At 39.0% G+C, this 27,107-nt stretch overlaps 2 protein-coding genes across 14 annotated transcripts in view; one reads left to right on the forward strand and one right to left on the reverse strand.

The window, feature by feature from the left end:
- Window positions 1-20,605, forward strand: part of Fam13b (family with sequence similarity 13, member B) — a 76,537-nt gene extending 55,932 nt beyond the window's left edge. For 3 of the 9 annotated variants that reach the window (XM_005382138.2, XM_005382139.2, XM_005382143.2), the window contains 10 exons: window positions 1,401-1,611; window positions 2,190-2,319; window positions 2,885-2,966; window positions 5,754-5,983; window positions 9,670-9,753; window positions 9,972-10,067; window positions 14,391-14,474; window positions 14,569-14,729; window positions 15,717-15,818; window positions 18,328-20,605. In XM_005382138.2, coding sequence (XP_005382195.1) covers window positions 1,401-1,611; window positions 2,190-2,319; window positions 2,885-2,966; window positions 5,754-5,983; window positions 9,670-9,753; window positions 9,972-10,067; window positions 14,391-14,474; window positions 14,569-14,729; window positions 15,717-15,818; window positions 18,328-18,451 — 1,304 coding nt within the window. In that variant the 3' untranslated portion in view covers window positions 18,452-20,605. Of the gene's footprint in view, window positions 1-1,400; window positions 1,612-2,189; window positions 2,320-2,884; window positions 2,967-5,753; window positions 5,984-9,669; window positions 9,754-9,971; window positions 10,068-13,342; window positions 13,521-14,390; window positions 14,476-14,566; window positions 14,730-15,716; window positions 15,819-18,327 lie in introns of those variants that run through there. The other 6 variants (XM_005382141.2, XM_005382142.2, XM_005382136.2 and 3 more) reach the window with 4 other exon arrangements.
- The window catches only part of Pkd2l2 (polycystic kidney disease 2-like 2), a 45,304-nt gene continuing 27,399 nt past the window's right edge, over window positions 9,203-27,107 (reverse strand). For 3 of the 5 annotated variants that reach the window (XM_013512991.1, XM_013512989.1, XM_013512992.1), the window contains 3 exons: window positions 22,401-22,513; window positions 21,914-22,016; window positions 18,627-18,714 (listed from right to left, as the gene is read on the reverse strand). In XM_013512991.1, the coding sequence (XP_013368445.1) occupies window positions 21,920-22,016; window positions 22,401-22,513 (210 nt within the window). In that variant the 3' untranslated portion in view covers window positions 18,627-18,714; window positions 21,914-21,919. Of the gene's footprint in view, window positions 9,614-18,626; window positions 18,715-21,913; window positions 22,017-22,400; window positions 22,514-27,107 lie in introns of those variants that run through there. The other 2 variants (XM_013512990.1, XR_001233530.1) reach the window with 2 other exon arrangements.

A 27,107-nucleotide genomic window follows, 5' to 3' on the forward strand; every position in this document is an offset into this window, starting at 1 on the left:
GAAAAAAGAGCTTTTGTCATTTCCTTCTTTTCTTAGGAGGTTTATCTAAATGTTCATTATTGGTTATTTATTTGCTGGGACGCAGGTACAAGGGTTGCTTTGAAATCACTTTACTGCTGGGTTTACTGTGGGGTTGCACGCTTTGTACCTAATTTTTAGTTAACAGATTAACCTGGCTTCAGAAACAAATTTAAATTTTGTCCTTACCACCCTGGGAAGAGGTAATGCTTTAAAATGCTAATGCATAGAGTTAAATTACTAAAGCAGCATCTTCACTACTATGTGAAAAAGAAAGCATCACTTTTGGGATTTTGACACTGTCAAGCCATCTGTTCATTTTTGCTATTGTTAATAATAATAGCATCAAAGTTTTAAAATTTAGTTATAAATAAAGCTAATGAGTAGATGGGTTTTTTTTTTTTGGTTTCCTTCCTTGGTTTTTTCCCCTCCTTCCTTGTACTCCAGTTATACTTAATCTCATATTTGGAGTATATTTGTAGATTGTGTGTATGACCAGTATATGTTCTATATGTAATCAAATCCTACTTGTGCAGGTACATTAGTGGCATGGTTTCATTTGAAAGCATACAGGTTAACTCCAGAGAATAAATGTGCTTTAACACTAGTGCTGTTAAGGTTTGTGTCCGTTATACTACTGTATTATTACACTATATATTATACATAAAAACCTCAAAACTGGAGATAACCACCAGTTTAATGTGAGAGGCCAAGTCCTAACAGTGAGCTTGGTCCTCCTTTAGGAATGGTGGAGTTCTGGAGTCAGAGAGCTAGAGAAGAGTTTTTGTTCTGTGTAGCATGGACAAGAGCTTCCACATTTAACTATAGCCACTTGATAGTGAGGGACAGTTTATTTACCTGGAAGCATTTGACTTCACAGTTAAATTACTAATGACTCTTGAATGTTCACTTTTTCTAGATAAACAGTTTCCTCTGCTTGAGAAGTAGTTTTCCTCTAGAAAACCCTAACACAGATGGAGAGGTCTCTCTTTCATGTATTTAAAAAAAAAGAAATATTTTTCTATATAATATCTTCAGAATATTAAGGTAGAATTGGATTAAGTGGCACCTTTAGAATTAAATTTTAAAGAGCTTGACAGTGTCTTTTCTTGCTTTGCCACTGGGTTCAGAAATTTGAGATTATAGCTCCTTATATGAAAATAGAACTCTGGCTTAAAAAAGAAGCTTGGATATTTTTAAATTATAGTAAGCATTACGATGATTGTAAAGATCCTAGGATCTTTTTTGCTTTCAAAAGATATGTGACAAATATATGAGACATTACATAATGATAGGATTTAAAGAACATATAGCTTGTGTTTTGTGATCTTTTCCCATGTAGGGTCGAGACCCATGGCACTGTTCTGTGTGTTTGCTTACAGAGCCGTTTCCTGCATTTAAGTCTTGGCAGGAAGACTCTGAGTCTGGAGAAGCGCAGCTGTCTCCACAAGCTGGAAGAATGAACCCTCACCCCCTGGAAGAGGACTGTCCTCCAGTGTTATCGCATCGCAGTTTAGATTTTGGGCAGAGCCAGCGTTTCCTACATGATCCAGAAACACTGAATTCCTCATCTAAAGCACTTTCCTACGCTAGGTATATGATTTTTGTGACCTTATCAAGAGGTAACTCCTGTTATGTACCCAGGTCTTAAAATTGGTTCTGACTTTTCTGCACAGTTTAAACATGTAAAAGAGCTCTGATATGCTAGGTGTGTTTCTTTTCTGCCTTTGCCCAAACAAATTTTAAATTACTCCAAATTCTTTTCATTACTGCTTGTGTTAATTTTTTTTTTTTTTGTACTGGGAATTGAACTCGACCTCATGCTTGCCGGGCAGGCGCTGTGCCACTGAACTATATCCCCAGTCCTACTTGTGTTAATTTTATAGTCTGTAATAACATACTTTTTTAATTTTTACTTTAGTGGTAGGGCCTTAACTTCATGTACTATACTTAACTGGTGATAGTGTATCGGGGCAGTGAGAGATACGTTTTTTTCTTTCTTGAAGCAGGGTTTTGCTGTAGTTTAGGCTGGCCTTGAACTCATGACAATCCTCTTGACTCACCCTCCTGAGTACTAAGATTACAGGTGTGTACCACCACGCCTGGCCGAGAGATATGTTATTGATACTTTAAAATTTAATACATATTGTTGGCCTGTTATTTTAATTCAGGATTCGAAGATCATCCTTTAGTACAAAAGATGAAAAAAGAGAAGACAGAACACCTTATCAGTTGGTCAAGAAACTTCAGAAAAGAATCAGACAATTTGAGGAGCAGTTTGAAAGGGAAAAGAATAGCAAGGTAAATTTGTACCATTGCCCAAATTAAGCTAGGTCTAATGTTAGAACAGGGGTTGGGGGTGGTGTCTTCACAGAGCGTTAGTCCGGCTCTTTCTTGAGGACTAACAAATTTGAGACGCCCAGAGGAGGAGTGATCACGTGGATCTTAGATCAAGTAGATCCTTAGTCTCTTGATTTCTAGGCCAGTGTTGCCTCTGCAGCCTGACAAGATAGCTGTTAGGTCTCTAAAGTGAGTTCTTTACACTGACATCTTATCACTGCTGTTTCTTTGCTGTGCCAGAGATCACAAGTACCAAGGAGAATAGGGAAAGAGCATGAGAGAAAGAGCACACAGTTAAATAATTAGAGTATGTGAAGGGCAGAGAGTCCTGTACTAGAAGACAAAAGACCCATGTTCAGATTTGCTAGTTTTCTGACCGAGCTCTGGGAAAGCTTTTGCTTAATATTTTGCCTACTTAAAATGAGGCTTGAATGAAAACTGTGCTTTGAGAATCATAAGTACTATCTAGGTACAATATAATCACTGCTTACCTCAAAAATGTTGATTCTGCTCCATAATTTTGCAGCCCTCCTACAGTGATATTGCAGCCAACCCAAAGGTGTTAAAATGGATGACAGAGCTTACCAAACTGCGGAAGCAAATCAAAGGTATAAAGAGTGCCATTTTGTAGTTATTTGTATTTATATGTGATCTCTGAGAATTATAGTTATGATTTTGATAATTTAAAAAATTATTAACAATAGAAGTTTCATTGACTCACAAATTGCTGCTGGTTTTATTTATTTTTGGTGCTGACTTTACATAAGTTTTTTTTTGGTTTTTTGATACTGGGAGTCGAACTCATGACCTCATGCTTTCCAGGCAGGTGCTGTGCTGCTGAGCTATATCCCTGGCCCTTTTGCTGCTGATTTTAAATCTTGGAAATTTTGGGCAAAAATAAAGTTTCTCTTTGCCCGGGCATGGTAGCACATGCCTGTAATCTCAGCACTCAGAAGGCCATTGAGGCAGTTGAAGGACAACCTGAACTCCATAGTGAGACTATCTCAAAAAACAAACAAAAAGTTTCCTTCTGCTCTTTTACTAGTTAAGGAAAATACCGCATACTGGGGATGGGGATTTAGCTCAGCGGCACAGCGCCTGCCTGGCAAGCATGAGGTCGTGAGTTCGATTCCCGGTACTGGAAACCACCCCCCCACCCCCCCAAAAAAATACTGCATATTAAGAAATGAGAAATTTGTAGTACTATATTTTTTTCCAAATGTCTTTCCTCTGTGTTTATTTACTTATTTGTCTGTCTTTTTGAGACAAGATTTCACTATGCAGATCAGGCTGGCCTTGGGCTCCCTTTGTAGCCCCGGTTTCACTATGCAGATCAGGCTGGCCTTGAACTCCCGTTGTAGCCCCAGCTGGCCTGAAACTCACAGTGATCCTCCTGCCTGAGCCTCCTGAGTGCTGGGATTACAAGCATACACCACCATACGTGGTAGTTTTTATTTATATTTTTTGAAAGGTGCCCTAGATCATCTATATTCATACATAAACTGATACTGTATAGGTTGTCTGAAATGTACTCCAGATACTAAGTAATTTTGGTTTGGGGTAGGTATTTCAGGAACATTTTGATGAGTAATTTTTCTGAGGCTAAGGTTATATAGGCAGATCTGAGAGCAAAGCACGGTGGTAGCATACCCAGCTAGCATGAACGAAGAAGCCCTGTGCCCGGCACAGGGGTAGGGTTGGGAGAAAGAATAGTCACAGTGAATTGTTGACATTATGAAGGGTGAAGTTTAACTCTTGAATTATAAACTAAGTATTGAACTTCTTGATATCAGCCCAGTGCCCAGGGTGGTAGTTTTGAAACTACTATATTTTTGAGGGTATATAGTGAATATGTTTTTTGATAATTATTACTTTAACAGTCGTGTGCCAAGTATACATTTATAATCTGGATCACCACTTGGTTTATTCATTTGAATATGTTAAATAAAACTCTTAGTATCTTTTCGATATCAGGTACTCTCATTATGAAATTTGCATTCTTGTGATTAAGAGAATTTCTTTTAACTGCTTTAGATTATTTTTCCCAACAGTTTTGTTAAACATTTCCTTATTGAAATGTATTTGTAGGCATTAGTTGTTATTGACATTAATCTCCCGATTTCCCAATTTTCTTCCACTCTTACTGTCCTATGGTACATTTGAGAATTTTCTTTTCCCCTCTCCTACCCTCTCTCCCTTCCCCTTCTTTTCTGTTTTTTTTTTTTTGTGTGTATGTTTTGAGACGGGGTCTCACTATGTAGTTCAGGCCAGTCTTGAACCTATGTAGCCAGGCTGACCTCAAACTCACCCAATCCTCCTGCCTCAGCCTCCCAAGTGCTGGGATGACCACAGAATTGTGTTACTCTCTTGTTGAAATTGTTCAGTGAGCTTCCCTTTCCAGTTTCCAAACTTTTCTTTTTTCATGATAGAAAAGTTTTATTAAGGATAGGAAAAAAACAGGCTCTACAGAGCAAGTGTGAGTGAAGTAAAAGTAGGAAAAGCAGCACCCCCTACAGTGTGAGGGCAGGTCACTATGGAAGAGGGAGTACAGTGGCCCCAGTTTCAAAACTTTTTTTAAATGGAGAATTGTTTTATTTATTTTTTCTTTTTTTTTTAAGACAAAGTTTTGCTTTGTAGTTCAGACTGTATTTGAACTGACTTTGTAGATCAGGCTGAACTTGAAGTCACAGAAATCTTGCTGCCTTAGCCTCCCTACGGTTCAGATTATGCCCAGCAGTTTCCAAACCCTTTACCATGTTTTTTAAGGCTTTGTACACTTTACCCATAGTACTTTAGTCTCTCATTTCCTCAAATACACAAAGTTTTAGGGTTTTGCATGGATTGTTGCCTCAGTTGGAAATGAATGCTTCTCCCAAATGTAATGCTAGGTCAGCTCCTTGTCATTCCGTACTCAGCTCAAATGAAACTAAGAGTCCTTGTACCATCTAGTGAAGTTGCTCCCCTTGGAGTACCCGTGTTGCACTGTGACTCCATCCTGTATGGACAGAATGAATTTTTTTTTTATAATTAGGTTTATTGGTACATTTTAAGTATACATAATGATCACATTCATCATAGGCAGAGTAAATCTTTATAGCACTTACTGTTTGAAATTATTCATTTATTTATCTGATTATTTGGTTGTTGGTTTTCTTCCCCTGAATATATGCTGCACGAGAGCAGGACAGATGTCTGCTGTGTTTACAGCTGTGTCTCCAGTGCCCATCATTGTCCTCCTTTGTAGGTGCTCTGTGATGGCTGACTGAATAGAATAGCTCTCTTGCTGTATATGTAATTTAAATGTTTTATGTGACTTTAAAATATCTGAGCCTGTGGCACTGTTAATATGTATTAGCTAAAACTACTGTTATTGTCATCTTTTTTCTGAAATCTAGATGCAAAACCCAAAAGCTCTGATGGAGAGTTTGTACCTCAGACCCGTCCACGGAGTAACACTCTTCCAAAAAGTTTTGGCTCTTCTCTAGACCATGAAGGTGAAGCAAGTGAGGAGGAATCCAGAGCTATTCAGAAGGAGAAAAAACCATCAAAGGAAGCAACCCTTGAATTTATTCTGAAAAAACTGAAGGAAAAACGTATTGAGAGATGTCTTCCAGAAGATATCAAGGTAATGTTAGACTAAGATTTTTGTCCAGATGAGCCTTTAAAATCCTTGAAGTGAAGTAGTGACTATAGCAGGATGGAGATGTCTAGGTAATGTGACTGGCCTGTCTCCCCAAGTTTGCAGATGCAGAAATGTGTGTTTCTCAACATAGCAGAAGTACGTGCCAAATCTTTTATAATGAAACAAAAAAGCTAGGGTCTGACTGGTTCTTTTACATGGCAGGCAGTTGGCAAGATGAGCATCTAAAGAGTGTGAAACAGAGCTAAGTCTGAATGTGGTAGTTGTATGTACTGAGTGCTTAGCTTATGCCAGACATTGATAAGTTAGATTATATACATCTTGCCCCTCGGTCTGTCACTAACTCTCTGATGTGCATAGATATGATTACGTCTATTAAAAAATGCTAACGTGGTTTGTTACAGCAATTAAATGAAATTCTGTTTTTGTTTGAGTTTTTTATTTTCTTGATGGTGCTGAAGGTTAAACACAGGGCTTGTCTGGCTTCATGCATACTAGAAAGTGCCATACCACTACAAGCCCAGGGAATTACGTTATTTGAAGAACTGTTACTCAGTAAAGCCTGTGCCTACGGCGGTGCCAGTCAAAGCACTTGGCAACCCAAATCATGTATCAGATGAGATGTACTGGGGGAGTGAGAAGGTAAACAATTTCTGGTGATCTTTAGTCCAGGTAATGGTGAGTTGACACATTATACATAAAGTGAAATGGGCCGGGGATAATAGCTCAGGGGAAAAGTGCCTACCTGGCAAGTGCAAGGTTCTGAGTTCAGTTCCTGGTGCCAAAATGATAGATAGATAGATAGATAGATAGATAGATAGATAGATAGATAGATAGATAAAGTGATATTTGTTACAGGAAGATATTATCCAATGAATTTTTTTGTTTTTAGTCTTTACTTTCACTCTTATCCTAGAGATAGTAGAGTTTTGCTATAGCTGAAAGGTTTTCTGTGGAACATTCGTTCACTGAGATGGTAATAGGTTAAAAGCCGGGCATGGTGGCGCATGCCTGTAATCCCACCCCTCGGGAGGCTGAGGCGGGAGAGCATCACTGCAAGTTTGAGACCAGCCTGTGCCAACCTGAACTGCGTAGCAAGACCCTGCGTCAAAAAAAAAGGACAAAAAAAAAAAGAGATGGTAATAGGTGATCCTATGGCATAAAGGAAAAGCGTCTGTGAACAAATAAATTTGGAGAGTTCTACCTACCATATTATTTAGAACTCTGAGAGCTGGGCATGGTGGCATACGCCTGTAATCCCAGCACTCGGGAGGCTGAGGCATGAGGATTGCTGCAAGTTTGAGGCCAGCCTGGGCTACAAAGTGAGACCCTGTCTCAAAAAGACCAAAAAAAAAAGAATTTTGAGAGAGATGATATATATATATATATTGCTGTATAAAAAATGTATCGGCACAGATAAAAGGAAACAAGTCATATAGAAGTCTATAAAGTCACAAATTGACATTACTAAGCTTTCATCGTTGAGCTTTTTCTTGGGTCTTTATTATACTGCTGCAAGATTTTCTTAGTAGCTTAGGAGGCATATTGGGTTGTAAAACCTATGCATATCCATGGAGTATGTGTGTACAGACTGTGAAACATTTAAGTAAAATAACAGTTATATATGCTTACTGTGTGTTGGGTGGTAGACACTGTGGTACATATATTAGTCTTCATTCAAGCCACTTGAAGTGGACTGAAGTATTCCCATAGGACATTGAATATGAAGAAGTAACTTACCCAAGCCAGTATTCCTAACTTACTCAAATAAAATACAAATCAAGCTGTCAAAAAGGGTTGGCACCTACACATTAAAGGACCGAATTCTGTAGGAGACTGAAAAATGTTACAAATCCATAAATAAAGAATGCATTATTAGTCTTTTTTTTAAATTTTATTTTAAAGAATAAAAGAAGGATAACATAGTAATAGCGGGGGAGCTTACCAAATTACAGACACAGTGGTAGGAAATTATCAATGGTGGTTGTTTTACATATTGTTATCTACAAGATAGTTTCTCAGGAAAACAAATAGACAAATAATAGTGAGTTACAGATAAAACAGGTAGGAGATTATCAGTAGTTGTTGTACTATGGTATCTTCAAAGTGGCTTCTAAAGAAAATAAATAGAGCTATATACATGAATTGAATAATCAACTATTCTCAATGGTTGTTGTAGGAAACATATAATAATAAACATACATCCATTTACAAAATAGCATAGGAATAATACAAACATTACAGAGTTATGGGCAGATTAGTAGGAAAATGTCAGTGGCTGCTGTAATACATGGTGGTATCTTCAGAGTGGTTTCTTGGGAAGACAGAGATATGCAAGAAGGATCTAATAAGTAGTTACAGCCTAAGCGTTGTGAAAAATAGCATATTACCTCCTCATCAGTGACTTTCACTGAGGCGTGATGGCTGGAAGGAAGGCCAGGATTGGAAAAGAAGGACCGAGAGACTTGCACCTGTGTCTAGCAACAGGCTGTTTCCTTTTCCTCCATAGTCATGATTACCCAAGGCTCCTCCACAGAGATGGCAGAGTATGCCCCAGGCCCCCTCATTCCTGTTGGACTAACTGATAGGATGGGTCTGAGCTCTGGGGCCCCTGCTTCAGAGGGCAGACCGATCTCCAGTGGTCTCATTTGCATGCAGGGCATGGCCCAGGGGGCTTCTTAGGGCAGTTCTTCTTGAGGTGGCCTGGCTTTTAACAGTAGTAGCACACGAATGTAGTTGTCGAGTTCTTCTTGGGGCCCCGAGAATCAGACTTAGGGTCTGTTTCTCTTAGTGCTGCCGTGAAAGCAGCTGCTTTTTCTCAGTCTCTTTGTTTTCTCCCCTTGGCCGCCTCCTCGTCACAGCTATAGAATACTGAGGAGGCAATTCTTACATCTCAAGTGAGCCATCTGGGGCAAAAGCCATTTTTTTGTAGTTTTTTCTCTCCAGCCTCCCATTGTGTTGGGACCCCACAACCACTTAGTGTCCAACTGTCAGCACAGGCAGCAGGAATCTCAGTGCAGACCTCTCTGGAGCTCCACACACTCGTCCACCACAGCTGGTACTGTCAGGGGAAGAATGGCTTCCAGGGGGTCTCCCCAGGTATTGCGCAAGGTCCTCCTGGTTTCCAGCTTCTGAACGGCTCTCGTGACCCCAGTCAACTAGACCTCTGAGTCTTCAGGCCTAGTCTGTATTCTCATGTTCTCCGAGTCCTGTGCAACAGCTGCTCCTCCACTGACTCTGGACCTTTCTGGTTCTCAACAGCAGGGGCAAGAGCGACTCGTGTGGAATGTATTCTCAGGGATTTCTCCATGTCGGAATGCTTCACGCATGTCCGCGGGTGGGCCTCCACAGCCAGCATGTGGTGGGCCAATTGTGTCATTGCTTCTCTATGCCATGATAGTTCTCGATCGTGTGGCAGCGGCTGGCCTGAGAGCCAGTGCACACCACCGTGCAGCTTCCTGCAGCATCCTGGGCGCCTGCACGGCTGGGAGCTGGCCCAAAGGCCGGCACACCCACCGCGTGGCTTCCTGGGTGCCAGGTCCCCTTCTCCTGGGTGCCTGCGCCTGCGTTTTTAGTCTTCGATAGTCTGGTGATAGTAATCTGTAACCAGTTACACTGTAGGAGAAGAAGAATATTAATGATGCAGATTTTTTTTTCTCCCTTAATTCTAGAAAATGACAAAAGATCATTTGGTAGAAGAGAAAACTTCTCTCCAGAAAAGTCTTCTTTACTATGAAAGTCAACATGGAAGGCCGGTAATGTTTCTTTTGCTAAAAAGACTCGATTTTCTATCTTAAAAAAAAAGAGCATCAATCACTTGTATGGCCCACATTCTTCAGAGCTGTTTTATACATTGTTTCCTACATTTGAGAGATTATGTACTTATTATATATACACTTTTAAATTGGGGGATCATATTACTTTATGTTAGATTCCTGATGACTAGGTGACTTCCCTTTTTCTTTGGCTTCAGGTGACAAGGGAAGAAAGGCACATTGTTAAACCTCTCTATGATAGATACAGGCTTGTAAAACAGATGCTGACAAGAGCTAGCATCACTCCTATCCTTGTAAGTAAAATAAGCAATGTTTCTCTAGTTCATTTTATCAAGATGTAGTTGGTCCCCCCCCCTCCAGAAAATACTTTGGTGGCTTACTGGAGAAATACTTAGCCAAGGTAGAAAGAATGTAATGGCAAGTTGAGGCTGATTTTAAAAAAATAGGATGTAGGAAGTGGTGGCACACACCTGTAATCCCAGTGCTCTTCTGTAGTCCCAGCACTTGGGAGGCCGAGGCAGGAGGATCATAAGAGTTTGAGGCCAGCCTGGGCTACAAAGTGATTTCAAGGCCAGCCTGAACTGCTTAATGAAGCCCTGTCTCAAACACCAAAAAAAAAAAAAGAAAGAAAAAAGGAATCTTAAGAACTGCCTACAGTTATTTCCAGGCACTTTGGTAAGCATTTTTATATAGATTTGTGTGATTAGATTCTGATAAGTAAAATCACAAGGTAGAATACGGTAGTCTCATTTCCCAGGGGATGAAATTGTGGTTTAGGTGGTAATTTTGCCCAAGTTACCTGCTCTGTGACAGAAGTAGAATAAAAAGTTTATATTTCAGATGCTTTGCCTAGTTTCTTTCCATTTCAGTCATGTCTTCGAAAATACGTCAGTTTTGTGGTGGTCACAATGATGATGATCATCCAGTTGCATTGTAACATAAATGGATTTCTCAGAATACCTTTTTTAATAGGACAAAGTCTACTAAAATAATGCTTACTCATATTAGTTTTTGTTTTTATTTCGTTTATTTTCTTGAGATGGGGTTTCATTATGTTGCCTAGGCTGGTCTTAAACTTGTGTGCTCCCAGTATAACAGACTACAGGTGTGCTTTGCCACACCAGCCTTGATGTAGGTTGTTTAAAAGAAAAAAAACTACAATACTTACATGCTAATCAAGCGCTTTTTCCTAATTAACCATTAGTGCGTAAATAGATTTCTTTTGGGCACAATTCTGCATTATTTCCTAGGAGTTAATTCACTAGAGCTTATGTTTGTTTCCGTTTTCAGACTATGCACTTTGAGGAGGATTTTCTTTGCCCTGATTACTAATACTAGGTTTACATTCACCTTCTGAGCACTTTTTAGTTAGCTATCATGTTAACTCATTTTTTTTAATTGGCCAAGGTATTGGTGTTTCGCTGGTTTTTTTTCTTTTTTTTTTTTTTTGGTCTTTTTGAGACAGGGTCTTGCTATGCAGTTCAGGCTGGCCTTCAGTTCACGTTTGTAGCCCAGGCTGGTCTCAAACTCACAACGATCCTCCTGCCTCAGCCTCCTGGGTGCTAGGATTACAGGTGTGTGCCACCATGCCCAGTTTTTTTTTTTTCTCTTCTCTTTTCTTTCTTTTTTTTTGAGAGATGGTGTCACTATGTAGTTTAGACTGGCCTTAAACTCACTATGTAGTCCAGGCTGGCCTCCAAGTCCTGGTGATCCTCTTGTGTCAGTCTCTTCCTGAGTGCTGGGATTACAGTTGTGAGCCACCACACCTAGCCTTCCAGGCTGGCCTTGAAATCCTGTTACGCCTTTCCACAATTTTACTTAATATATTTTCTTTTAACAAAGACTCCTGTAGGGTATATATTTTCACCTAAGAAAATGCATTTAAGCTGGGTGTGGTGGCTCATGCCTGTCATCCCAACACTTGGGAGGCTGAGGCAGGAGGATCATTGCAAGTTTGAGACCAGTCTGGGCTACAAAGTAAACTCAAGGCCAGCCTGAACTGCAGAGTGAGACCCTGTCCAAAAAGATAGTTTATTTAATACAAATTTTATTCTGATAGGGTAGCAAGGTATTTTACATATCCCTGACATTTCACTTCCTAATTTCGTGATAGCATATATACTCCTTGAAGTTCGTTTTTTTTTTTTTAAGAGTAGGAAAATTTATTGGAGAAGAGAAATGGGGAATAGGTAATAGCTCCTCAGAGACAGGAGTCCCAAATGGGTTGCCCTCCTTGAAGTTCTTTATGGAAAACCCATTTTACAATTCTCATGTCTGCCTGCTTTCCTTCCCCTCCCCTTTGTCTTTTTGAGACAGGGTTTGTTCAGGTTGGCCAGAAACTCCTGCCTTAGCCTCCTGCCTCAGCCTCCTGCCTCAGCCTCCCAAGTGCTGGGGTTACAGGCATGCATCACTGTGCCTGGCCTGTCTTTAAAACTGAGTCCGTAGAAACATTTCAATGTTGTTTAGACTCTTGAATATAACTATTGTATCTCTTTTTTTTTTTTTTTTTTTAGACAAAGTGGTAGGAAATTATCAATGGTTATTGTTTTACATATTGTTATCTATAAGATAGTTCCCCAGCCCGAATATAACTATTGTAAAGAGAAATTTCGAATCTAAAAGTTAAGCTAAAATAAAATCAGTAGGAAAGAACAGTTTTGTTTTTTTACTTCGGGGGGTTTTTGAGACAGGATCTCTCTGTAGCTCAGCCTGGCCTTGAACTTACTATGTAGTCCAGGCTGGCCTTGAACTTGTGGCAATCCTTTTGCCTTAGCCTCCCAAGTGCTGAGATTATAGGTACGTGCCATCACGCCCAGCCAGAAGAGTTTTTCAACATGTGGTATGAGGACAACTCCATATCCACATGCAGAAGAATGGTGCTAGGACCTTACCTCATACCACAGGTGAAAGCTAACTCAGAAGGGATGATAGGCCAAAGTGTAAGAGCTAAAACTATAAAACTCATAGAAAACATAGGAATGAATCTTTATGATGTTGAGATAGGCAGTATTATAAAGCTACAGCATCAGAAACAGAAGCAACAAAAGAAAAGTAAATGGGACACATATCTATAGCAAAGCACACATGTGAAAAGACAACCCATAGAATGCAAGACAGTATTTCCAAGTGACTTATGTGATTAAGGATTTGTATCCAGAATACACTGAAAAATTCTTACAACTCAGAGATATACAGGAACAGACATTTATAGAGGAGAACAGAGATTTATAAATGGTCTATAAGCACACGAGAAGATGTTCAGCATCCATAGTCACTAGGGAAATGCAAGTAAAAAACACCTTGAAATACCATTTCATATCCACCAGTGTGACCATGTTGAATAAGACAGGTAATGTTGGTGAGGATGTGACTACATTGGGACCCTCATACATTGTTGGTGGGAATATAAAGTGGTGTAGCCGTTGTTTGGCAATTCCTCAAAAGGTTCAGTTTAGAGTTGCTGTGTGCTCCAGCGGCTGCTGCCCTAGATAGATAACCAGGAGAAGTGGAAACCTATGTCCACGCAGATCTTGTACCCAAGCGTTCACAGCAGTATTGTTCATAACAGCCAGGAAGTGGAAACAGCCCTGGTTTCTGTCACCTGAAGAGTGGATAGAATATGATACATCCCTATACTGAAATACTGTTCAACAGTGAGTGATGAAGCATGGGTCTGTGTGTGCTAAGGCTTGGATACGCCTGGAAAACATTTTGCTGACTTGAAGCTAGATACAGAAGACCTCATAGTATGTATTTATATGAAATACTAAGAATAGGCAAATCCATCCAGACAGAATAGTGTGTACTGAGGGATAGTGGAGAAAGCAAAGGAGTGACAGCTAATGAACACAAGTGTTTTATTTTGTCTTATTTTTTTCAGTTCTGGAGAATGAACCCACAGCCTTCACACTGAGCTCTATCCTCAGCCCTTTTTTAAATTTATTTTTTTCTGAGATGGGGGTTTTGCTAAGTTGCCGATGCTGAGCTCAAACTTGTGATCTTCCTGCCCCCAGTGGTACTCTCCCTGAGTGCTGGGGTTGCAGATGTGCACCACCACATCCAGGAGCACAGGGTTTCTTTGGGGATGATGAAAGGCTCCAAAACTAGATAGTGGTGACAGAACTGTACGTTTTTTAAATGATGAATTTTGCGGCATATAATTATATCTTAAAACTCTTACAAAAATGTTCAGAAGGGTCCTTGGACCAGAAAAGTTACCAGTTACTTTTTAAAAGAAAAATACTTCCTATTAAACTATAGATAATGCTTTGTTATTTAGAACTTTAAAAATACTTATTGAATCTAAATTTTTTTAAAAACTTTCATGTAGGTGTTTGTAGTACATAGTGATTATCTTCATTGTGGGGAGTTGGTACATGTACCTAACACATCTTAATTCTTTTTATTTCCCCTTCCCTTCCTCTCCCTCCATTATCTTTTAGCCTTTTCTAGGCATAAATTATTTATTACTTATGCATAAATGTAAGCGAAAGGAAGCAAACAAATTAAGAAACTTCTAAAATAATTAAAGCTACATGCTTTAAATAAAGTTCCCCTGTAACAAGTAAAACTTCCTAAGTAGGTACTTTAATATAAAATGTGTTATTGGTTAACAGGGATCTCCCTCCACCAAAAGAAGAGGTCAGATGTTACAGCCAATCATAGAAGGAGAAACTGCACATTTTTTTGAAGAAATCAAGGTAATCCTTTAGAGAACTCATTCTCTTAATCTCTTTCCTAAAGGAAAAGTTGCAAGTCAGGGCTGTTTGGTTTTCTGTTTGAATATCTTTTTAGGAAGAAGAAGAAGATGGTATTAGTCTGTCCTCTGAATTAAATGATATCTTGAAAACAGCTATACAGGCACAGTCTTCATTGGAAAACTCAGAATCTGATCCTGAAGAAAATAAAAACCTGGCTCTAGATCTCCGATTGTCAAGTACTCGAGCAGCTTCTATGTATGTAGGCTGGTTTGTGATTTTAGCCTATTTGTTTAACAAAATTTACATGCCAGGAAATTCTATGTTAAGTAATTGAGCACTTGGAGAGATTAATACAAGAGATTAATCAAGAAATAATCAAGGGATATTCCCTTATAAAGTGCAATTTATAAATACATGCTGTCATTCTCATTTTCTTTATTGAATATAGTGTTTCAAAATTTTTTTAAAAACCCTTATGTTTGTAACAGAGTATAGGAGCCATCTGAGTTGACATGTTGATAATAAGATATAATTGTTTAGGTGTTTGTAGTACATAGATGTTTATAGTACACAGTGAGTACCAAAGGCTGTGTATGTAGTGTAGTACATAGTCTCTTCTAGAGACTGTATGGTTTATGACAGGTTCTTGAATGCTGACTATACTTTGCAATCAAGTAGGAAGACATCCTCCATACTGGGGATTGAAACCAGAGCTACATCATACCCAACCCATGTGTGTGCGTGTGTTATTTCATTTTATTTTTATTTTTTTTTTATTTACTTTACTTATTTATTTATTTATTAATTAATTAATGAGACGGTTTCACTGTATAGTCCAGGCTGGCCTCAAACTCATGGCAGTTCTCCTGCCTCAGCCTCCCTAGTACAGGGATTACAAGCACGCACTACCACACCTGGCTTTTTTTTTTTTTTTTGAGACAGTGTCTCACTATGTAGTTTAAATTGGCCTTGGCCTCACAGCGATCCTCCTGCCTCAGCCTCTCAAGTGCTGGGATTACAGGTGTGTACCACCACACCTGGCAAGATTTTTTTTTTTAAGAGCTGATGCTGAGCTCTGTTTTCAGCTAGTCTGTTTAATTGGTTTGGGGTAGAGTCTGGCACTAATTTGCACTAAAAGCTCCCCAGCTGATTTTAATTTGAGCTAGGACTAGAACTACTATTAAGACTATAACGAGTCAGCTTTGTCCTTTCGGTAATGGTTTTCCTCCATTTCAATTTTAGGCCTGAATTACTGGAACAACTTTGGAAAGCCAGAGCTGAAAAAAAGAAACTACGTAGAACATTACGGGAATTTGAAGAAGCATTTTATCAACAAAATGGAAGGTTTGTTGAATATCACAAAACAGTCATCTATCTCCATTAGCTCACAAAATGCTTATGAGTTAAAATAGTGGAATATAGTGGATTAGAAATAAATTATGGCATTGAAAATACAATTTTATGACATTTCTTTATGTTCTGAAGTCTTGCTTGCTATTAATGGCAATGAAAAGTCACAGCTGAAGTAAACCACCATCTAACAAAATATTTCCAGGCTGGCTAGGTATGATGGCTCAGGAGGCTGAGGCAGAAGCATTTTAAGTTCACAGCCACCTTGGGTGACTTAGTGAGACCCTGTTTCAAAGTAAAACATAGAAAGGGTGTTCGCTCAGTGGTAGAGGACTCCTGGGTTCAACCCCCAGTACTGCCATAAAAATAATTTTAAGGTTATCCTAGGGCGTCACGGCAAACCTTTTAGAGCTTTCAGTGATAACAAACAGCCCATGTGCTGTAGGTTCACCACCACTGTCTAGGGAGTCTTGGTTGAGTTGCAGTGGGCCACCCACCCATCTCCTACCCCTGTGCTGAGTGTCGCCCTCAGGGCCTCACTCATGCTAGACAAGCACTCTGCCAGTGATCTACAGCCCTCGCCTACAATGATTTTATGTTCCTTAATTCTATATCCTCACCTGAAGAAGTGCTTATGAAATGAGATGTTTTTCTTTTTTGGAAAGGTTCCAGTACTAGTAGTATTTTCAACTAGCTTGGATTTTTTTGTTTTGTTTTTTTTGAGACAGAATTTCACTGTGCAGTTCAGGCTGGTCTTGAACTCACTTTGTAGTCTAGGCTGGCCTTGAACTCACAGTGATCCTCCTGCCTCAGCCTCCAAAGTGCTGGAATTACAGGTGTGTACCACTAGGTCCAGTTGGATTCTTAATTTTTACAGTGAGACCATTATGTTTTGGCTGTATTTAGGCCATCCCAGGTTGCACATTTTGAAGGTGTGAGACAATATAAATGGTACCTTGGTTCATGAACTTAATTTATTCTACGATTTTGGGAAAGATGGCCATGTTTGTGGGAAAGAGGGCTGTGGTTGTGTTTGTCATTCCATGCAGAGTTTAGAAACAAAAACAAAATTTTGCCACTTCTGTTGATGAGCCACATTGTTTGCAAACAGAAGCATTCGTGAACCAGGGTTCCCCACTGTATGTGGCTCTGGTAAAACACTATGGCATGTGCCTTTATTTTATCGGTATACATAGTTGACCTCTTATTTATTGATTAATCTATTTTTTAGAGTCTCGCTATGTAATGCAAGCTGCCCTGGAACTTGTAATCTTTATGTTTCAGCCTCCCTTACAAGAATGCACCCCTGTGTTGGGGAACTCTTTAAAAATAAAAGAAAAATACATTCCAATTCGTGTGGTGGCAGAAATTAGTTAAATTATCTTAAACCTCAGAAAAGCTTTCCAAATATAACTAGGTGGTTTTACTAAACCAATTGCCCCAATGCAAATTCAAAAACTAGTTCACTTTAAATTCATTTCTTCTGCTTTGAGAGTCTCCTGTGTAGGTTTGCATATACAATTAAGAAAATCTGAAATGCATAAGTGCATTTTCTGAGTGCCTTTAATTTCTTCAGTATTCATTTTCTTCAATATTAATACTCAGTATTCAATTTAATATTCAATTCCTTCAATATTAGTACTTGTTCAATATTATTGGTTTTTTATTTGTGATTTTTTTTTTTTTTTTTGGAGACAGAGTAGTTCAGGTTGGCCTTGAATTCACATTACTCTTTCTGCCTCAGCCTCCCAAATGCTGGGATTACAGGTGTGCCCCACCACACCCAGCATTCTTTATATATTGGAAGAAAATTTCATTTATAATTATGCTTAGAAGGATTTAGGGCTTTAGCTAGTGATTAAACTGAATAGTCATTAATATAAAGTTAGTGAACTACCCTTTTGTTACAGGGGTGATGGTTTACTTACCTATGTTAATTCACTGGAGCCACAGTTTACTCCTTGGATATAGTGGTTCATTGTGGCTTTCTGGAACTTAAAAGAGATACAGACCCAGCAGAGTCTAGCAGTAATTTCTTACTAAAATAACTGGGTTACTTCTGATTTTCTACACTCATCACTGATAAAGGAAGTGTAACATTGTATGGCATTACTTAATCTTATTAGCAGAGACACCCATCAAAGATAGTACAGTATTAGCTGGGTGTGGTGGCGCACGCCTTAAATCCCAGCACTCAGGAGGCTGAGGCAGGAGAGGATCGTTGTGAGTTCGAGATCAGCCTGGGCTCCAAAGTGAGCTCAAGGCCAGCCTGAACTGCATAGCGAGACCCTGTCTCAAAAAGACAAAAAAAAAGGTTGTACAGTATTTTAGCAGTGTTCTTTGGGGATGGATTAGTCTAGTAACTTTGGGGATAAGAAATTAATCAAGCAACTTTTTATTTGAATTTATAATTAGTGCCACTGTATCTCATATTTAGAACAACTTCTGAGGCTATTTTCCAGGTGGTCTGTAGAGAGTGTTACAGATTTTTTTTCTCTCCTAGGAATGCCCAGAAAGAGGATCGTGTTCCAGTGCTTGAGGAATACAGGGAATACAAGAAAATTAAAGCCAAGCTCAGACTTCTTGAAGTTCTTATCAGCAAACAAGATTCTTCAAAATCCATATAAAATGCGCTCCTTGCAAAGTCACATCATAAAGTCAGTTGTGTCCCTTGACGCCATCATCATGTGTCCTTGGCTGGTCTTTGCGTTCACTTTCTCAGGCACTCAGAGTCTCAGCTGTACTTGGCTGTGGTGCCGCTAAGCAAGCGAGGGGGGGTGAGTAGGCCCTCACAGGGAGCGTGGGTGATGGTCCACACACAACACAGACTGTCCTCTCCACCATCAGCAAACATGCAGTCTCCTTCATTGTTCTGTACTCCCAACACATCCTATTAGCAAAAGACTACAATTTATCCTTTCAACTTCAAGAACTTCGGAAATACAAAGCTTTTTGTTACTACCTTTTTTTTTTTTCATTACTGAAGAAAATTGAGAGGAAAAGCTTCATACTGAACTCTTCGGTTGCCTTTTTCTTACAGAATGACTGAAAATTTGAAAGAAAAGCTTATAGAAGTGCACATATGCAACTGTGTTCTGTTTTCCTAGAAAACCAAAATCAAACTGAGATTACAAGTCCTACTGTGGAACACCTTTCTGTTTAATTCCCAAAGTGACACGTCACGGGTAGAATATTAGCAAAATTTTGCAATTCAGTGGTCACACAGTTCTTGGACGAAGATAACATTAGGTAGACCAAAAAGTGACCTTGGCTAGCCTATTGAAACATACCACACATCACACACAGAACTAAATCATACCACATGCTGCCTATAGGACGTAAGTTACTGTCAGGTCCTAAGTTACAGTTTCTCGGCTGATACATTTGTCTGGATCGGATTCTGGGCTATTCCCCCAATCACCTCCAGATAATGTGAGAAAACAGCCACGTCAGTATGCAGGAACTCTGATGGTGCTCAGATTTCTGTGTTTCATCAAATGGGCCTAAATTGGAAATCATGATGCCTAGGTAAATCTGTTCATAACAAGGGCTATACCACTGCATTTTTACATGAACTTCAGGGGGCTGCATCTTTTTTTTCTTTTTCTCTTTAAATTGGTGAAACCCGTACAATGAAACACCCTCTAAAAAGACCACCTTTTGCTTAATCACATTGTGTTCAAGCAGCCGTTTACAGTATGTGTGGTGGTATGCCCCTGGCCAGCCACTCTTAACATCTTTTTTCGTTTGGCTTTGCATGACTTTTCTTCAGGTACTCTTGGTATCCTGATAATCATTTTACGGAATGGTGACTTCACTTGTGTTAACAATACAACAGACTTATCTAAGTGTTAATTTTTTTCCTGGTGCTTTTGGGTTGATGAGTGCCTCACTTTGTGCTCATGATTTGCATGCAACAATTCATGCATGGTTTTCTTAACTAGCTAATATTAAAATTTGTTTCATACAGAAATGGAATTTTGCAACATTATTTAATAAGGTGAGGGAAGCATGAACCTCAAACTTCTGGCACTATTACATAGTTAAGCACATGAAGTAGCTTGATAATGAATAAGTGTTTCTAGTACTTCACATTTCACCTGTGTGTGCAATGCCTTTTTGCGGGGAAGGGGAGGCAATCCAGTGGTAGTGAATGTGTAATGGAGGAATTAAAAAAGCACTAAATCCAGCCTTTCTTGTGTGTTTCATTTTGATATATGTAGGTTATTCATAATGTTACTCGTAAGTAAAATTGAACATGCCAAAAGGTGTATCACTTTGATTTGCCTCCTTCATGTGTACATTTACCTCATTTGGTCTCTCTGTAGTAGTGTAACATCTAGTTTTATGTGTACTGTTTATTGTTTTTATGAATATTTTATATACTACATGCAGAAATCCCATATGCACTATTTAAATGTTTTAAATAATATATTCCTTCTTTATAATGCTAAATCTATTTGAGTACCTATTTTTATAAGTCATTGGCCTCGCTGGTTTTGTTTTAGAATTAACAGGTACTTCGTGCTGTTGGCCATTCAGTGTTCATGTTTGGCTGTGAGTAGAGTAGGTAAGTGGGACGTGGCAGCACTTACACTGTGTGACGTATTATGTTATAGTTGAGCAGTAGGTGATAGAACTAGGGGGTTTATGGTAGTTTTACTTTGGTACAAATGAAAACTGTATATGCAAGTATTATATAGATACATCTGTCTATTAATTGCATTACTGCGGCACTTCGTTGTATAGACTTCTGTAATAAAAGAACTTCCATGTTCTAAGTAATTGTAAATGTATGTTTTTCCAGTAGGTGTTTAAAAAGTTAGCTGTCACATGTTCCCTTTTCTTACTTAGGTAGGAATTACCCCACTCAGGGTGTCAGTGTTACTGAGTGATGTGGCCGGCCACAGGAAGGCAGGGAAAAGCTGCAGAGAGGAGAGTTGGTGTTTATTGTTAAAATGAATTAGTCCATGAAGAAAGCGTGATGCATAATTTCTGAGAGAATAGTCTGGCCTGGCGAGGTAGTAATTTAAAAGTTATTTGCTCCAGAGGCTGAGGCAGATGGGTGCCTGGAGGCCAACTGACCCTGGCAACACAGGGAGACCCTGTCTCAAATGTGCTACTTGAGAAAGTAGATGAATTTCCAGTTTGAAGATATTAGTGAAATTTCTATACGTACTTGGATCTTTTACACTTTTTTTGCAGGAGACTTCAAATTCTGAAGAATGGAGGGAAATTCTTTTACTTGGGTCATATATAATAGTTACACTAAAGCTTTTACTCATTTATCTGTGGCCAGAGGAAGCGAGAACATGACACTTAAAAGCATCAACATTTCATGTCCTCTGCAAACGCTTTGTCCACATACTTATTGAACTATTAGAGATCTTCCCTATGAAATAAAAGCATTATTTTATACTCTCCCTTCACATTCTAGAATTTAGTAGTAGACCTCAAAATTATTACGTGTGCACTAGTGTGTATAGAGGAGGGCACATTGTACCGTGTGAATTGGGTTTGTAGGGGGGTTGGAGCTTTTGGTGCTGGGGATCGAACCCAGAGCCTTGTGCATGCACGGCAAGCACTGTCTGCCACTGAGCTACCTCCCCAACGTTTATAGAGTGTAGGTTCCACTCAGTGGCACTTCTTTCCTGGGAAGCGTCTGATCATTAACTGACCCTGGCCAAACTTTGATGATAGGTGGTTTAATGTTTTGTTCTTATGCAGTACTGGGAACTGAACCCAGGGCCTTCACACTGCCCTACATCCTCAGTCTTTTTTGTTTTTGTTTTTGAGACGGTCTCACTACATAGCTTGGGCTGGCCTTGAACTCACAGCAGTCTTCCTACCTTAGCCTCCAAGTGTGCCCTTTTTGTTTTGAGAAAGTATCTCGATGACTGAATTGCCCAGGCTGGGATGGAATTTGTGATCCTCCTGCCTCAGCCCTCAGAGTGGTAAGTTTAGGACATTAAACCACCATGCCTGGCTGGTTTAATGCATTTAAAGTGAGTCTGAAGTGGGGAAAGGTTTAGGTAATATATGAAGAAATCTTTGTTAGACATGCTCCATGACTGTCTCACAATTCTTACCTTCACTTAGTATTGTAGAGCTGAAAATTTTCCCATCACTCGGTTAAGTTTTAAACTGATACACTGTAATTCTTTCTCCAGTTCTACAGCATATAAAAAGAGTCTAGAAGATAATTTAGACATTGTTAGTAAATAATTAATACACTATAAAAACAAGGTTATTAATGCTTGTTAGGGGAGGCAGTATGGTACGCTCCTAAAACGTGCTTTTATTTGGCTGGTTGTACCTCTGGCATTCTAAAGCTATGTGGAGAACAGTATCTGCTGTGCATGTCAAATATAAATGGCAGTTTCTGTCATTTAGAAGTGTAAGGTTAAAAAGTGTAGGTCTCTTTAAAATAGAGCCATGTGGTTTAATTTTAAAATTGGATAGTAGGACAAAAAGAACAATGGCATCCCAACAGATTAAGGGTCTAAAATTGTGACTTCTGTCCTCAGTCTCTACTCTGTGGTGTCTCACAGTAGCCCGGTTATAAGAGGTGCTTACTCGCGAAATTCTTGTTGAGTGACAGGCTGGTCGTCATTCTGAATATCTGAGGAATAACACTTTTCCTCAAGTTTCTCTCTCGATTTTTTCCTCTGCTCAGGTCTTCGAATCTCCTATTAATTCAGAGAACACGTATGTGGCTTACAAAACTTGAAATTACTCGTTCCTTACAATCTCATAGAATTTTCTTATGAAACTCTGATTTTGGAGATGGCTCTTTGATGGCTCTTTTATACAAAAATCTTAGTGGGATCTTTTAATCATTTTATTTCCTCTATTGTAATTGTATGTTTACTCTTTTAACCTTTATTCCACTAGATCCACTATCTTTCCAAAGAACCAGGCCTTATTTATTTTGTACATTTTTTGGTTTATAACTCATTCTACTTTTATCCTTATTTATTGCTTTTCTGTTCTCACCATTTTTGGATAATTTTTTTTCTTTTCTTTTTTGGTTTAGTTTGGTTTTTTCGGACAGGATCTCACTGTGTAGCTCAGGCTAAACTTGAACCCACGATATAGCCCAGTCTGGCTTTGAACTCATGGTGATCCTCTTGTCTCAGCCTCCTGAGTGCTAGGGTTACAGGCATGTGCCACCATGCCTGCCACTTTTATTTCGTATTTTTATTGATAAATTTAAGACACTTGCTCAATCTCGGTATTCTTTGACTTTATCTCATAGTTTTATAATGTTTCTGTTATTTTGTTTTCTAGGAATTCTGTGATTTCATTTTTTATATCTTTTATTCAAGGGTTGTTTAATAGGGTTTTAAGCTTTTTCATCAAGCATGCCCCCCACTTCCTCATTTACTTATTTAGAGCCAGTCTCACTGAGTTGTCCAAGCCGGGCTTGAACGTGTGATCCTCCTGACTCTGCCTACCAGAATGCTGGATTGCTGAAATACACCACCGCACCCAGCCAGAATTTTCTTTTTTAAAATTTTATTATTTTATAGTTTTACTATGTTTAAATGTTTCCTTTTTAAGAATTTATTGAGTTTTTGTGGTCCAGTAGATCAGCTTACTTGGGTAAATTGGTTTGTTTTTTGGTGGGGAGGTATCAGGAATCGAACTCAGGACCTTGCACTTGCCAGGCAAGCACTTAAGCCACTGAACTATATTTCCAGCCCCCCCCCTTTTTTTTTTAACTTGGGTAAGTTTTATAAGTGAGATATGTCTTCTGAGAGTACAAAATTTAATATGTAACGATAATACTACTTCATTCATTACATTGTTTTGGTTTGCTTTATTCTTTGTTTTCTTCATCTGTTCTGTGTATTCCTGTGATCTTTGTGCAGATATTTGTAACTGTTAAAAGTCACATTTTTGAGGGCATGGTGGTGCACACCTGTAATCCTGGCACTCATGAGGCTGAGGCAGGAGGATCACTGCAAGTTCAACGCCAGCCTGGAATAGTGAGACCCTGTCTCAATAAAACAATAAAATCCACCTTAGTCTTATGATGATATTCCTTTCACATGATTCAAAGCTTTTTGTCTTAATTACCACTTTGATTTAAGTTACAGGCCCTAAAATTCTTTTTGTATGTAATATTTCTGAGTCACTTTAAGGATGTATTTCAAGGTACAGCACAGAACTGGATTTGTTTTGTGATTCAACCTGTAAAATATTTCCTTTTTAAGTAAATTAAGTTTATTTACACATATCTTTTTTTTTAAGTCATCGTGTATTTTGTTTTCTGTTTTGCTACTTCTACCTTTTAGGAATATATGTATTTGTGTGTGTGTGTGTGTGTGTGTGTGTGTGTGTGTGTGTGTGTGTACTAGGAATTAATGAGCTACATCCTTAGCCTTTAATTTTTTTATACTTTGAGACAAAGTCTTCCTAAGTTGAGCCAGTGAGGCTTGAACTTGAGATCGTCATCCTCCAGCCTTGTCCTCCCCAAGTGCTAAGATTACAGGTGAGAGCTACCATGCCCAGCTTGTTCGTCTTCCACATTGGTCTTCCTTTCTTTGGTTCCTTCCTACCGTCAACAAGCATTAACTTCTAATTCTTCTTCCTTATCTTCCTGTCCTCTACTAAATTATAATACCATATTTCATATTTCTTTGTATCTGAGAGATATTTTATATATGGGAGATGCTGTCCATTTTTAAATCTATGTAGGAAAAAATTTTATCGAACTATAATACATCATTAACTATAAGACATGTTCTGGCTTCAGAATTATTAAACGCTGAAAAAGAAATGTTTTTAAAAATCAGTAAAATACACCAGACCAGGTGCATGCTTGTAATCTCAGCACTCTGGGAGGCTGAGGCAGAAGGATTGAAAGTTTAGAGGCAATTTAGCAAGACATTGCTTTGGAATTTAGAAAGACGGGGAGGGGCTGGGTTTTCTGATCTGTAGAATCTGAGGTGGTGACATGGAAGTAGAAGGGTGACTACTAGACGAGGAGGGGGTGGGGTATAATGGAGAACAGTGGGGGGGGACGCAGGGTATATGCATGTGTAACACCACTGTGGAATCCAGTATTTTATAAAATCAATAGGCATTTTTTTTAAAGAATAAATTGCTTAGGAATTGACTTACCCAAGGAGGCAAAAGACCTGTATAAGGAAAACTACAAGACATTTGTGGGAGAAATCTTTAAAAAACATAAAAACATTGAAGCCTGTCCCATGTTCTGAATTCGAAGATAAAGAGGGTGGGGCTGGAGTTGCTGCTGCCTTGTAAGGCACTGGGTTCAGTCCCCAGGACTGCAAAACAGAGGAAACATCTTTACCGTTACGCTCTTACATATGCTGTTTCCTCTTAGTTTATTACTCTACGTGACTTAGTTGTAAGTCTAAATCACTTTTTTTAACTGTAACTTACGAAACAGCCAGCCTCTTCACTTGTACCTTCCTGCCGTGCACATTCTTTTTCTGAAGTTTCTCCAATTATCTCTTAGTTGGCTGAAGTTCATCCTGTAGCAGAATCCTCAGAAAAACAATAATATTCTGACTTGATGTATGATTCTTTGTTTCTCAAGTGCTTTGAGACAGGGTCTCACTATATAGTTCAGGCCGGCCTTGAACTCTGTATACCCTAGCCCTTAAACTGATGGTGATACTCCTGCCTCAGCCTCTGTAATTCTGTATTACAGGTGTGCACCAGCACACCTGGTGAGCCTTTTAATTTGAAGCACAGTCTTGATATGGAAATTCTCGGCTTACATTTTCTTTCTTTGATGGTGTTGAGTATCAGTCTAACCTGATTTTTTCTCTGAAGTAAATCCAAATTTTACTTGGATAAGCCTCATACTGACAACTAGGTAAAAGTCTTTCACATCATGTTTTATTTCAGGTTTATTATACATTTTTTTTAAAAAGAATCTCAGGCTAAGGGATCTAGTCAAGGATTGTGTGTTGTATTACTTGTCATTTTAATTTCAATCTGGAATAGTTCCTCTGTTTTGATTTTCATGACTTGACACTTCTAAAGAATACAGGCTCAGAGGCAGGACATGGTGGTGCACACCTATAATCCCAGCACTTGGGAGGTTGAGGCAGGATTGCCAAGAGTGTAGGGCCAGCCTGGGCTTCGTAGTGAGACCCTGTCTCAAAAAACGAAACACAACATTTTTAAAAATAAAGAATGCAGACTGGTTATTTTGTTGAGTGTAGTTTTGTGTGAAGTTTTACTGTGATTAGATTAGGGTTATACATCTCAGATAGGGATGTTACAGAAGGCGCATTGGCTCCATGGCATCCTCTCAGCATAGGATTTAAATTTCTTCCAGTACTTATGTCACTTTGAATATTTAGTTAAGGTGCTGTCAGTCTGACTGTACCCTAACATTACTATTTTTCTTTTTGTAATTATTTTGTGGAGATGTAGGTAAATACCTCATTCCTCTTCAGACTTTTACTCATTTGTATGTTTAAATCAGTAATATATTCATAAAATCCTATTTATTCAGTAGGTTGTTACCTCAAATGTGGCTAGTTTGAGCCACTCTGGCTGACCTTGTATCCCTTAACAGGTCTCCATCATTCTTTGAATGTGTTATTGTCTGGTTCAACAAGATAATCCAGACGCATGTTGCACTTAGCCCAGAATTAGCAACATCTTTAAGGAGCCCTGGTTCCTTTTAGAGTAGAATGGTATTTGGAGACCACATCTGGGTAATGGTTGTGCTAACTGCTACTAGTGTGCCGTTTCTTCCAGCCCTCTTGGTGGGTAGAGCTAAAAAATATCGTTCTAATCCAGCACCGCAAAGTTAATCCAACCTTGATCCTTCCCATTTGTGTAACTTTACACTCCACACCTTCATTCCAGTATTCATTTGCTTTTCCAATGTGGTCTCCCAACTCTGCTGTCTTGCTGAGCACTTTTTTTTTTAAGTAGGAAGGAGGTGACTGAGAAGCAGAGCAGTACTGTTTCTTCCTTTTGAGTTGAGTGTCGGGGTGTCCATTCCTTAAATATTCCACATGTATATTCCTTAAATTTTACACTGAATATAACTTTTTTTTTTTTTTTTTTTTTTTTTTTTTCTCTGGTACCTGGAACAACTTTTTTTTGCCACTGTATTTTAGATGGTCTCGCTGTGCAGTTCAGGTCGGCCTTGAGCTCACTGTGTAGCGCAGGCTGGTCTCAAACTTGCAACGATCCTCCTGCCTCAGCCTCCCCAGCACTGGGATTACAGGCGTGTGTCACCACGCCCAGCAACTTTTGACATACAAAAAACCATTAATTCACCAC

The sequence above is a fragment of the Chinchilla lanigera genome, unplaced genomic scaffold (genome assembly GCF_000276665.1).
Source record: "Chinchilla lanigera isolate Chin_1 unplaced genomic scaffold, ChiLan1.0 scaffold00017, whole genome shotgun sequence".
Classification (NCBI taxonomy): Eukaryota; Metazoa; Chordata; class Mammalia; order Rodentia; family Chinchillidae; genus Chinchilla; species Chinchilla lanigera.